This window comes from Podarcis raffonei, chromosome 14, assembly GCF_027172205.1.
Source record: "Podarcis raffonei isolate rPodRaf1 chromosome 14, rPodRaf1.pri, whole genome shotgun sequence".
Lineage (NCBI taxonomy): Eukaryota > Metazoa > Chordata > Lepidosauria > Squamata > Lacertidae > Podarcis > Podarcis raffonei.
The window spans coordinates 46518502-46531848 of record NC_070615.1 but is presented as its reverse complement, the minus strand read 5'-3'; the positions used below and the strand labels follow the sequence as shown (position 1 = coordinate 46531848).

At 47.0% G+C, this 13347-nt stretch overlaps 1 protein-coding gene across 2 annotated transcripts; it reads right to left on the bottom strand.

Annotated features, from left to right (window-relative positions):
* Positions 1-3880: 3880 nt before the first annotated feature.
* Positions 3881-12266, bottom strand: B9D1 (B9 domain containing 1). Of its 2 annotated transcripts, XM_053364845.1 has the most exons (7): positions 12125-12264; positions 11106-11174; positions 10207-10318; positions 8820-8916; positions 8232-8294; positions 6573-6640; positions 3881-5347 (listed from the first exon to the last, which is right to left on the bottom strand). In XM_053364845.1, the coding sequence occupies exons 1-7, from the start codon at positions 12188-12190 to the stop codon at positions 5202-5204; spliced, it is 621 nt and encodes a 206-aa protein (XP_053220820.1). In that variant the 5' UTR covers positions 12191-12264; the 3' UTR covers positions 3881-5201. The 2 variants fall into 2 exon arrangements, with proteins under 2 accessions (XP_053220820.1, XP_053220821.1); XM_053364846.1 differs by lacking the exon at positions 6573-6640 and having other exon boundaries at positions 12125-12266.
* Positions 12267-13347: the final 1081 nt, after the last annotated feature.

Sequence of the window (13347 nt, the reverse complement as noted above, 5' to 3'; positions counted from 1 at the left end):
CGAGGCTTGATGTCTCACAGTTGGACATGCCCACAATGTTTTTTGGGATAGGAGAAGTTCTCTTTTAGCCTTCCCCACACCTTATGTTCTCCAGATCCTTTGGATTACAACTCTCACCTGACAGAAGTTGTCGTGCCAGGTTGATGGAGGTTGTTTCAGCTGAATGGTATCATTGACACAGACAAGCTGTCCGTCAGAAGCAGCAGTTGCCAAGCAATGTACCAGCCCTAAGATCAGGGGTCAGCAAACTTTTTCAGCAGGGGGCTGGTCCACTGCCCCTCAGACCTTGTGGGGGGCCGGACTATATTTTGAAGGGGGAAAAAGAACAAATTCCTATGTCCCACAAATAACCCAGAGATGCGTTTTGAATAAAAGCACATATTCTACTCATGTAAAAACACCAGGCAGGCACCACAAATAACCCAGAGATGCATTTTAAATAAAAGGACACATTCTACTCATGTAAAAACACGCTGATTGTCAGTGGGCCGGATTTAGAAGGCGATTGGGCCTGATCCGCCCCCAGGTTTTAGTTTGCCTACCCATGCCTAAGATAGCTGTTTAGCAAACCCTTTGAGGATTCTACTCTTAGCTGACTTTTCATTTTGCGGACGTGGTTCTGTTCTTTAAAAAATATTATTATTTCTAAAATTTGCATACCACCCTATACTCGCAGGTCTCACTCAGCGGTTGCAACATAAAATCACAAAATACATAATAAAAACAAAATACAACCAAGCAATCCCTGCTCCCCAACACACTTTAACAGGGCATTGGACATCAGCCAAAGACTTGGTAAAAGAGGAACGTTTTTGCCTGGTGTCTAAAGGTGTATAATGAAGGCGCCAGGCGAATATCCCTGGGGAGAGCATTCCACAAACTTATCAAAATTGAAACTATCAAAGTTGCTTTGATTTCCTGAAAAGGGGTTGTATACACTTCTGAGCTTTATAGTCAAACAAAAATATGTATTGCTCAGTGCCTTTGCTCTAATCTGATTCTCCCCCTTCTATTTGCTACTTCCAAACTGTATGCATGCTTTTAAAAATTGGGTGTATATTTCATCCCCTTGCTGCTGAATCTAGGTTTTTGTTAGGAGCCCGGACGGACCTGGTGTCAGACTCTTCCCTGGCACTTAATTTGTAACAGTTCATCTGGACAGAGAATGTAATTGCTTGGGGCTTTTGCAGTTTCAGGGAATGCAAAATAACCTTAATATTATTCACTTTGGTGTGTTAAAATCTGCGGTGATTCTCCTCTCCATCACTAACTTGGCAAGCAGCCCAGAACAGCCAGCTGGAGTTTCCTGAAAAGGTCAACATGATAAGCTGCCACCAGATACGAGAACAGGAAGTTATGTGCATGCAAGGACAATCGGTGTCTGGTTAACGTGGATAAAAATCTGGGCAAATAGCCCAGATCCCCCTTCACAGAAGACCCTCTGCGCTCGGGCTTAAGAGATTTCTGCTTTTGGCTTTGACTTGAAAATAAAATATATAAGAAGTTTTTCTGTTGAAAGTCTTTTCGCTCGTACCCTTTTCAAGCCTGTACAAATGTTTTGCAGAATTTTTTAAAAAAATCTCTATTTGGTGTAGTAATGTTCTCCTTGTGTGGGACAGCCTGGTTTCTGCTCTGTTATACCCACAGGGAAGGGAGACTCAGCTGGTTCTGATTTTTGGCCCCAGCCTGTGAAAGCGCCCAGCTTAGAGCTGGCCAGTCTCCGATATGCTTTCCTTTCCACCCTGCTTTTCTCTCTCTCCCTGGGGTCCTTTCTTATCCGCTGCATGGCAGAAAGCTGCCTACAATTCTACATTTCTTCCAAAGAATACACAGTGCTACCTGGAAGTCTTTTGAGTGCCCTGCTCGATTCTGCTGTTCATAAAGCAGTGATGTCGGGTGGTGCAAACTCCCTGCCTTTTCCATCGCACGTCCTTGTGACTTTAGGGTACATTGGGAGCCTCTGTGCAAGTACTCAAAGAACTGGGAAACGGGGAGTCGCTCAAGAGCTTCTATCCCTGCTCCCCAACCCAACCCTCACCCCGTCAACAGCCACTATTGCAAAAAGCAGCAGCAATCTCCAGAATGACTGAAATGACTTAGGGGTGGCAGGCAGTGGCCTAAGACCTTGCCTGGCTCATTCCTTGCAGTACAGCCTCACAACGTCAGCTTTCGAAAGGACCCCAGCCCTCAGCGTATAGGCGCCAAAGCTGCTGTTAGCTGCAGGAGGTTGCACCATGAAACAGCGCTAATGTGCTGCCATCTTTTGCATGCATCCAACAACCGACATGATTCCATGAGCACAGAGCCGATTTGGTGGCGGCGGGAACAATATCTGCTCCAGCTCTTTGATGCTCCATTATAAGCGAATGCCTGTCCTCGCCGCTTTGATACTACGCGCCACTTCCCTTTGGAGGGAGGGAATTTGTACGTAGCAAATGCCACACGATCTTGCGATTTCGTTGCGCTACAGTTGCAACCTCAAATTGGGGAACGACTACAAATGTTGCAGAGTTTTATCTGTCTACCGTTTGGTTTTTCCACAGAGCTCTGGCTCCCCCTGCTGGAGAACCTTAACAAGGTCAAAATTATTTATTTTTGCAAGGGCACGGAGAGCCACCAATTTAACTTCATCTCTTTTCTGCTCGATTTGCAACTACACTTGCTGAATTTTGTCACCATTTGAAATCTCTGAAAAACTTTGCCAGGTGTTATCTCATTTTTCCCTTTGACGAGGGTTTTCTGGGTGTATTTATTTGCATGCCATGGAAAGCTGTGGTTAACTGTTTACTATGGAAGTGCAGGGGATGCGGGTGGCACTGTGGGTTAAACCACAGAGCCTAGGGCTTGCCGATCAGAAGGTCGGCGGTTCGAATCCCCACGACGGGGTGAGCTCCCGTTGCTCGGTCCCAGCTCCTGCCCACCTAGCAGTTCGAAAGCACGTCAAAGTGCAAGTAGATAAATAGGTACCGCTCCGGCGGGAAGGTAAACGGCGTTTCCATGCGTTGCTCTGGTTCTCCAGAAGCGGCTTAGTCATGCTGGCCACATGACCCGGAAGCTGTACGGCGGCTCTCTCGGCCAATAAAGTGAGATGAGCGCCACAACCTGAGTCGGTCACAACTGGACCTAACGGTCAGCGGTCCCTTTACCTTTACGTATGGAAGTGCAGAGCACTCCAGTTTTGCTCCTCTCCCCTAGGGAGCGGAAGCAAGCACCATGTTCCTTGGCTTGGTGTTATCGCCGATAAGGGATAGTGGTTTCTTTTGCTCTAAACCAGGGTTTCTCAGACTTGGGTCTCCACTTGTTTTTGGACTACAATTCCCATCATCCCTGACCAGTGGTACTGCTAGCTAGGAATGATGGGAGTTGTAGTCCAAAAACAGCTGGAGACCCAAGTTTGGGAAACCCTGCTCTAAACAAACCATGACTGGTAAGCTGAGAACAAACCTTGCCTTCAGACTGTGGTTTGTTTCACTCTAACCAAAGCACCATCTCTTGTTTTGGACATCATTAAGTCCCAAGGATCATTGTATTGTGCTCTTGATACATAGGAATAAAGGCAAATGCTCTGTGCATTCACGCATGGACATACCCAGAGTGATTTGATAAGAAGACTCTCTTTTCCCCACCCCTTTTAAAAAAAAACCTTGCAAACAATATTCCTACAAAGAAGACTGCTGCCCCCACAAACATGGAAATCCTTTATTTAAAAAGAAACTGTACAAAATGGTGTAAGTACAAGGGTACTCTCTAGATCCTTCCAAAGTACACAGGGCAAGTTGGTGGGAATTTACAAAGCACCAGTTTGGGTATAGGAAATTCTAAATAAGCTCATCTGTTTAATAGCGAATGCTATTGCTTTCGTAAATAAGTGTTGGCAAGAAGCCAGTTTCAAGTAATATTCAAACTATCCCTTATACTTGATTTCCCTCCTTTTTCCTGCAGGTCTCATTCATGCTGGCCATTAAACCCACTTGTTTGCTTCGCAACAGCAGTGGGCCTCTCTGCAGGACTAATTTAAACCAGTTCTGCAATACTGATGAAATGGGATAAATCAGGTGCCAGAAGGGGCGGTCAGAGAGCGAGAAAAGCAGATTCTCTCTTACCTCCAACTTCCCAACAGTTACAAACGTTGTCCTAAACAAGTGAATGCTTAAGGATGAGTAATGTGTGCAAAAAGCAAGGGAATAAATTGGGGAGGTTGGAGGTTAGGACTGCTTCTGCCACAACATGCTTTGGGATATACAGGAACGTACCCCTGATGAAAAGAGTTGCCCCTTGCAACTGCTAGCAAGCTGGGCAGAGGAACACTTACAAATGGCTTAAGTGTAGCTGGCACAGAGCATGGAAGTTTGTAAGCCCTTCTTGCGTGCTATGCTTTCTGTCTCGGCCATAATAGGATAACCGACCCCTCAAAGCAGAAGCGAGAAACTGAGTGGCATGACAGTGAAGCCAACCCTCCTACTGTGTAGGCTTGTGAGGTGTAAAAAAACGACCCACGATTTTGAGCTGCAGGTAATCCTTTCAAATGTTGCACTGCTAAAAAAAACAAAGCCCGCAAGCTTGCTCCCTGCTGTACGACATTTCTACATACATGGAACCCTTCCTTACATGACCAGCCATATATGAGCCATCTGCTATTGCCTGGTACCCTCCACAATCCTGCTGCATTCCCTTCAGTAGAATGGCCCTTTGTCAGTGCTCTACGGATGTTGGAACTCCAACTCCCATCAGGCTTGGCCAGAAGGCCAGGGATGATGGGAGATGCAGTCAGCTTGAGACTACCATGCTCACTATCCCTGCTGCATTGGGTAGAGGCAAAGAAAACCCAGCCTGCTCTGCAGTTCATATGAAGAGGGTGGACTTGGCACAATGCTGGCCTCTCTGCCCTGTCTAGGGATGCCATGTTACTTGCTGCTGATTTTGTCACTGCAGGCAAAACTGGTGTTTGGGGTCTACCCAGAATTGCTTTGGTGGGGCAGGGGGCGGGGTTCAGACACAGGCTATGGGTTGTAAGCTCAGCACCCCTGCCATAGCACCTTGGTAACAGAATATTTGAAATGGTCCTCAGGACACACTTGTTAGTCCCGTGACAACTACAACAGGCCTGAGCTGGCATCTGGAGTGATCCTAGTTCAAATACCTTTGCCAGGGGGGCAGGTGACCCTACGGGCTTTCAAAGCAGGCCAGCAACCACCTGGTGTTCAGTAGTTTTGAATGCCGCCCGCCACTGACGTGAACGAGGGGTTGGACGCGCTGGCAGGGCTCACGTCGTAGCCCAGCTTCTTCATGTCCTTGGTCACCACGTTGAAGGAGAGGGTGACGAAGCCTTGCGAGCGCACCCGGGTCACTGGAAGAAGACCAAGTGGAATGAAATGAAAACCAGCAAGAGTTTATTTCACTCTTAAAATAAAAAATAATAATAATTTATTACTTGTACCCTGCCCATCTGGCCGGGCCTCCCCAGCCAATCTGGGTAGCTCCCAACAGAATATTAAAGTAAAGGTAAAGGGATCCATGACCATTAGGTCCAGTTGTGGCCGACTCTGGGGTTGTGGCGCTCATCTCGCTTTACTGGCAGAGGGAGCTGGCATACAGCTTCTGGGTCATGTGGCCAGCATGACTAAGCTGCTTCTGGCGAACCAGAGCAGCGCACGGAAACACTGTTTACCTTCCCGCCGGAGCAGTTCCTATTTATCTACTTGCACTTTGACGTGCTTTCAAACTGCTAGTTGGAAGGAGCAGGGACCAAGCAACGGGAGCTCACCCCGTCGCGGGGATTCAAACCGCCGACCTTCTGATCGGCAAGTCCTAGGCTCTGTGGTTTAACCCACACCGCTACCCGCGTCCCAACAGGATATTAAAAACACGATGAAACATTAAAAACAGGGCTGCCTTCAGATGTTTTCTAAAAGTTAGATAGTTGTTTATTTCCTTGACATCTGATGGGAGGGCGTTCCACAGGGCGGGGGCCACTACCAAGAAGGCCCTCTGCCTGGTTCCGTGTAACCTCTCTTCTCACAATGAGGGAACCGCCAGAAGGCCCCTTGGAGCTGGACCTCAAGTGTCCGGGCTGAATGATGGGGGTAGAGATGCTCCTTCAGGTCTACTGGGCCGAGGCCATAAAAAGGTCATTAAAATCAAAGGGTGGTGGTTCAATGTTTGCTTTTCTGAATGCAACTGCACTTGAAAATTCAATGGGGGGAGAGTAAGCGCTGCACATTCATCACTCCCCTACTAACACTGGACGTCTTCCCTTGGCAATGCCTATTTATTTGCAGATATAACACAAGACTGCTTTGGAATCACAGAATGGTAGAGTTGGAAGGGATCTCGAGGTTCATCTTGCCCAACCCGCTGCATATTTTCCCCCCATATCACAAGAATTATCCAGTGCCAACACCTTCTGCAGGTGGAGGAGCAGCCCTGAACATGAGCGCATCTTGAATTGGGGCAACGTTTCAAGCGCGGTCTTTGCCACTGCCCTTTAGGGACCAGGCTCTGCCTGTGATTCCACCTCCGCAGATAACATTCATCCCATCCGGGGGGGGGTGTTTCCCTCCCCAAGCACTTGCCTTCTCGGCCTTCTCCCTGCGCTACGACCTTGGGGTCCGTGAACTCTGGGCGTCTTCCCATAAGCCAGCTGGGAGAAAGAGAAAGTTCCCGGGTCATCAAGGCAGCCTCACAATTCCACTCGATCCGAATCCCCCCATAACCTAAGCCTGTCAAATGTTACTGCAGCCCTAAATCTCACAATCCCAGAATCTCTCTTACAAGTTCAACCAGCCACAAACGCTCCCAGACTTTGTTGGAAACCACACAGCAAGGCGCTTTAAACAAGGGTTGGAGAAACTGACTCTCTGGAAGTGGTTAGAGCACAGCTCTTCTCATCGCTGACCACTGGCCTTGCAGGCCAGGGCTGATGGGAGCTGTAGTCTAACATTGCCTGGAGGGTTACAGGTTCCCCACCCCAGTCTACAGTGAGTGGCAGGGTGGATAAAAACCAATGATCTTTTTTAAAAAACACACACAAAAAACAGTTTTTAAATTTTAAATCGGATTTCAAAAATAAAATGCTTTTGGGGAAAAATATCTTTCTAAAGATAGTTTTCTATTTAAGCTATATTATAGTCCAAAGGTTATTTATCAGGAAATAAGGATTTGTTTTAAGTTTTTCATGTGTGCTGAAACTCACTTAAATTGTTTAACCACATCAGTTAACAAACATGGATACGTATGCTATAATGTTATTGTTTTAGTTAAATAAACTGTTTAAATTGTTATTAAGGAAATGATTATTCTTCTCCTTCCAATAAAGTGCAGCAGAAAAGTTGTCCAAATATAAACAGTTAACTTATTAAACCTCACAATAATTTCATAATTATCTGTCTATGTATTTCTAATAGTATAACCAAATCAGTAATTTTTTTATATAGCTGTAAAAACTGCTCTGAAAATTTATTATTCCAAAAATGAAACCTTCCTCTGGTTGGAAATAATATTATACCAGCAAGAATGACTCTTTCCGTAAAAAAAAAAAAAAATTAAATCAAGTCTTACTGGCATGTGATTTAAATTGATTTGATTTAAATTAAATCCACCCTGATGAGTGGCAGCAGTTCTCCACTGTTTCAGATGGGGAAATTTCACCAGTTTTACCTGGAGATGCCAAGGATTGAGTTTGCAAAGCCAGAGCCCTGCCATTAAACAATGACCCTTTGCTTCCTTATTCTTACTAGCCCCCTGGCGAGTTTTCCTTTGCCACAGCTGGCCAACAGTTTGAACTCCGCGCTGTGCCTCGTCCCCAGCCCAGGCCAACAGTGCAGCGAGGAAAGTGTTAGCAGTTGTGTGCATGCAAGTGTGGTTAGGGAGAAGCTTCAAGCCACTGGCAGGCTGTGCCAGGGGCCAGTTTGTATAAGTTTGACTGTTTGGTTCAAATATCAAATTGCATAGGGCCCTTGTTTGCGTGGCTTGCTCCCTAAATATTAAATAGATGATTTGCACAAAAAGGGCACCTATGTGCAATCAAGCTGTTACATTTGCAAGCCGTCTAATCAGTGGCAGGGAGGTCATATTGCTACCCCAGCAGTCAAAGGTGACTTGGGACAGCAGTGTGGACAAGTGAACCAAGTAAATTGAGACGATGCCCACTGGAGCCCAGTGCTTCTATGACATGTATTAAAAAAAACACTTCCCAGTAAATTTTCACCCACATCGTACGCATTCTTCAGTACCTTGTAAACTTCTGCAGCTTGGATGTCGATTCAGGAACGAACATTGGGATGGTCCTCCTGTGCCTGAAACAGAATTTAGGATATCCAAATCTGGGAGCTCAACCAATTAGAAAAGATCCAGAAAAGAAAGACTAAGAAAGTCAGCGCTTTCCATGCCCCATCGAAGCCAAAAAACATCACATACCCCTTGGCAAAAAGAAAAAGTATTTGATGTTTCGTGGAGTCAATAATGAACAAGGATGAAATAATGTTGCAGTGACCCACTGTGCAGGGGACTGGGACCTATTCTTTAAGGAAATAATGGTTATGTCACCTCAGTGACCCAGCCACAATGGCTCTGCTGAGAGATCAGCTCCTCTTGGGCCGGTTTCCCATAATCCAGCGGTAGCTTCCGTCTCATGCTCTGGACGCCGGTTTTCAAGACTGCAAGAATATATTTGCATCTTTTCCTCTCTCTTTTGTAATTGTTATAGATTGGAAACCAATAAAACTGTGTTTTTTAAAAGAAGACGAAGAAGAAGAAGAAGAGTGCAACAGCTTAAGGCAACCATGTTCAAACTGAGTCAAGGAGTGCGATTATGAACTCACCTCCCCGGGGTGAAAGGAATGTGAACCGCTCCATAGCCTCGGACCACGTCATTCCCAAAAAGATCAGGGCCGTACACGCTTATGACTATCTGAGGCCCTTGGGAGAAAAGAAAAGGACCATCAGCCTAAGGGTGCTGTGATGGATTTGGTCCTCTTCCCATCTTGCGGGCTATTGCCAGCATCCCACCATGTTTTCTGCAGCAGCTGCAGGTGCGTGGATGAAGTTTCGTGGGAGAGCAGCTCTGAAGTTGTATCACTTGGTTTCAGCGACTAATAATTCCTGCGGGGTAAACAGGTGGCCAGATGTCTCCCCACCCTCCTCCTGCCCCCAGGGCAAAGTAGCTCAGTGACAAAAAGCGGCAGGCTGGCCTGTTTTGTTTTGTATTATTTCTGGAGTTGTGACAGGCGCAAGGCCCCAGATTCATCAGCTATTCCTTTGAGGCGAGGCGTCTTGGGTTGTAAGGGGAAGAAGACCCACTTTGCCAAGCGTGTTTGGTCTCAGGCCTTCTTAACAGGCATGGCTGAAAAGGAGCATAGCTGGTGGAATCACAGAATTGTAGAATTGTGGAGTTGGAAGGGGTTCCCCAAAGGTTGTCTAGTCCAACCCCCGGCATTGCAGGAAGGTTCCTCCCTCAGTGGGTTCAGTTATTGCCAGTCTTGATGGAGAGGGAAGGACGCCCAAAATGTACCTATAAGCAGGACTCTCCTCTGCAGTCCCTCTTTGCCTTTCTCTGTAACTAGTAAAAGCAGAATAAGTAACCCAGCTACAGTGGTACCTCTGGATGCAAACAGGATCCGTTCCGGAGCCCCGTTCGCATCCTGAAGTGAATGCAACCCGCGTCTGCGTGGGTCACGATACGCCGCTTCTGCACATGCACGTGACGTCATTTTGAGCATTTGTGCATGCGTGAGTGGCGAAACCCGGAAGTAACACGTTCCGTTACTTCCGGGTCGCTGCGGAGTGCAACCCGAAAACGCTCAACCTGAAGCGTATTCAACCCGAGGTATGACTGTATTTGTTAAGTGTTAAAAGGCACTAAGTTTTCGGCATTTGCAGCAAGCACCGAATTCAGCTTTGCTTGGTGCAGAATATCGGTTGCCTCACTGCAGAATTCTGAGATCTTTTTTCAGGGCAGAAAATACCCTCTTCCCTTCCCATTTTATTAAGCAGAAAGGATCGAAAGGCCTGATCCATCCATTCTGTCTTTCCTTTCAGAAACCCAAAGCCTCGCTAAGGGCTATTAGAACCCTCCATATCTGTTGTATTCTAAATCTCTCTTCTAACATGCATGCACCAAACTCGGGAGATGGGCCAGAGCACCTCAACAGCCCTTTTCCTGTTGGTGGTTCTCAAACTCCAAAGACCCTCTTGCTTCACTTTACTTACAGCCAAAGGGATTTGTGCTCTTGAAGGTGATGTCAATGGGGAAATTCCACACCAGGTCTTGCGGGGCGACTCTGTTTTTAGAAGTGATCTGCGAGATTCCTTCTTCCAAACCCTGTAAGGAAAAGGGAGGGTGGAGTCAGACCTTTTCTTTTCACATAGTATTTCCATTCTGATTCTGGAAGGAGATTCCAAAGATCAGAGGAACACAACCACAGGTCTTCCTGAAAAACAGAATAGGTTCACAAAACCAGAATGCGATTGATAGAAAACAGAAATGTACACAACACCATCCAGGTGAAGAAGTAACATGATTAGAGTTCAGAAACCAGAGGTACTACCCAATCCCTGAGCTAGGGAAATGAGATTCTGGTATTCAACAGGTGTAGCAAGACACGTTTTGGATTACAGTGGTACCTCGTTTTGAGTCCACCTTGTCGAGCGTCCATTTTGTCAAACGTCTGTGGCAAACCTGGAAGGGGTTACTTCTGGGTTAGCTGCTTGCACATGCACAGAAGCGCAAACCGCTCTGCGTGTGTGCGCAGAGTGGCTCTTTGCCGTGTGTCCTTTTCGTCTTGCGTCTGGGGCTCTGGAACGGATCCCGGTTGCAAAACAAGGTACGACTGTATAGCTATTTGGTCTAGCATCCTTCTCCCCAAATCAAGCAGCCGGAGGCCTCTGGGAAAATTACAAAGACCTGAACCTGTCTGCTGCCTCTTGAATTTGGCAATCAAAGGTAAACCCTGATAACGGATATTCTGTTTCACTGTTACGGATGTTGATTTGTATTCTGTGGCTTCAAAGCACAGCAAAGCAAAATGGATGGATTCGATGCAAGCAGTCCAGAAAAACCGCTGGGCTTGCGGTTAAGGAAGGAGCAAGATGACTGGAGAAAGACTTACTGAAGTAGGGGCCCAGTCGTAACCGTACACGAAGCAGTACTTGCAGTAGAGGTCATCAAACTCTGGGAACTGAAAATGAAAAAATAAATAAATGCTTTGCATCTTTCCATACAGCTCCCTATACTCATCCTGATGTGTGGGGGTTTGCCGAATGCAGCGCTTGGGCCGGGGCTCCCATGCATTGAAGAGCTGCAGCAGCAGAAGCTTTTGCCACAAAGTGCAAAAATTGGGAAGCTTGTCTCACTTTTCTTCAGGCCAAGCAATGCAACACAGCAGCTTTTCTTCATTTCTTACTCTGCTACCAGCACTCTTTAAATGGAAAACCAGCTCCAGCTTAAGGATGCCGGGGGGGGGGGGCCTACAGACATACCTGCTGACACCTCAAAATCACCCCGCCCCTTTCCCATGCAAGGTTCTTCACCCTTTCACATCTGCACCCTAAGGCACAAATCCAACCGGTCAAGCTTCCCTTGCTGTTCACCGCTCTGATATTTTGTCATGAGAGGGTTTCACGCAAGTGCCATTTATACCTATAGGCTATATGCAAGGAAGGCAACACCCACCTATTGCTGCACCTGTGAGATTTGTGCCTGCCCCGCAGCTAATTGATGCACAGAAGCAAGAGAAGCAGGCATTTCTAATTACAGGCATAGGTGCTGAAAATCCAATGCAATACCCCACCCCAACCCGATAGCTAAGTGCAGCTGCACCTGTTGGGTTTCTGCCTGTTGCGCTGCTTGCAATAGGAAGATGGAAGCCCGGGAAGAAAACACAGCCAGGCTCTCTCTTTCTGTGAAAGGCACAACAGCAGGGTGAGTGGAAAACGGGGCGCGGGAGTAAAGAAAGGTCGGATCCCCCTCTGTCCTACTTGGTTCCGCCCATGACCTGGGGGTACAGAACAGGCGGGAGATACCACCGCGACGGCCTGGAGGGGTGACGAAGACAAAGAACGCGTTTTCCCTCTCTAGCCCGCCCCCCCCCAGCGGGGCAAAAGCAGCCCCTGCACGCCTCCGGCTCACCTGCGCACTCTCGATCTGCCCATTGACCATGAGAAGGAAGACGGTGGGGCTAGCGGCGGCCGCCATCGGGGCCTCGCAGGCGCCGAGAAAGGGCCCGTTGCTAAAGGCCGCGTCTCTTGCCCTCCTTAGCAACGGAGGACGGCGCGGTGCGTGGGCCAATCTTCGTTCCGCGCCTCCTTTTCGGAACGCGAAGGGGCGGGGCCAAGGCTGCCCTAGAACGTTGGGCTGCTGAATCGGAAGCCGCTTGGGAAGGGGGAGACTCCGCTCTCGGTCACAAGGCGATGCTGATGCGCTATGAATGAAATAGCGCTATTAGTACAGCGTGGAGCAGGCATAGGCAAACTCCGGTCCTCCAGATGTTTGGGACTACAATTCCCATCATCCCTGACCATTGGTCCTGTTAGCTAGGGATGATGGGAATTGTTGTCCCAAAGATCTGGAGGGCTGGAGTTTGCCTATGCCTGGCTTAGTGTTATTCATTGCAATTGTTGCAAAGCAGCAACAAAAACAGCTAGCAAGAACTGTAATAGCAATAATAATAATAATAATAATAATAATAATAATACCATAGTAAATTGGAACGATAATGTGCTTTTATTGTGATAGCAACTGTAAAAATGTGATCCTGGCTTTGGTGTGGAATTGGTTTGTTTTATAATGCGATTTTTTAAAATATTGGATCAGATTCTTACTATTAATGTTTGATGTTCTATTACGTTTTTATATGCATTGGAAGCCGCCCAGAGCGGCTGGGGCAACCGAGCCAGATGGGCGGGGTATATATAATAAAATATTGTTATTATTGTTATCTTACTGCCATAGGCATGCTGAGGCCGTTTGAAGGATATAAATAATTATAACAAATCGTTATGGAGAACGGTGGGTTTTCATATGATCAAATTTATTTGTGTGTGTGTGTGTATATATATATATATATGTATATCTATATGTATATACAGTGGTACTTCGGGTTACATACGCTTCAGGTTACAGACGCCGCTAACCCAGAAATAGTGCTTCTGGTTAAGAACTTTGCTTCAGGATGAGAACAGAAATTGTGCTCCGGTGGCGCAGCGGCAGCAGGAGGCCCCATTAGCTAAAGTGGTGCTTCAGGTTAAGAACAGTTTCAGGTTAAGTACGGACCTCCGGAACGAATTAAGTACTTAACCCGAGGTACCACTGCATATATATCACGCACACCACCTTTCCTCCCGGAGACAGAC

Excerpts from the sequence above, each read along its gene's own strand:
- B9D1 (XM_053364845.1), bottom strand. The coding sequence starts at position 12,190 with ATGGCGGCCGCCGCTAGCCCCACCGTCTTCCTTCTCATGGTCAATGGG. Across the intron at positions 11,175-12,124 it reads GGCAGATCGAGAGTGCGCAG|TTCCCAGAGTTTGATGACCT; the intron begins GTGAGCCGGAGG and ends TTTCATTTTCAG. Across the intron at positions 8,917-10,206 it reads GAGCACAAATCCCTTTGGCT|GGCCTCAGATAGTCATAAGC; the intron begins GTAAGTAAAGTG and ends TTTTCTCCCAAG.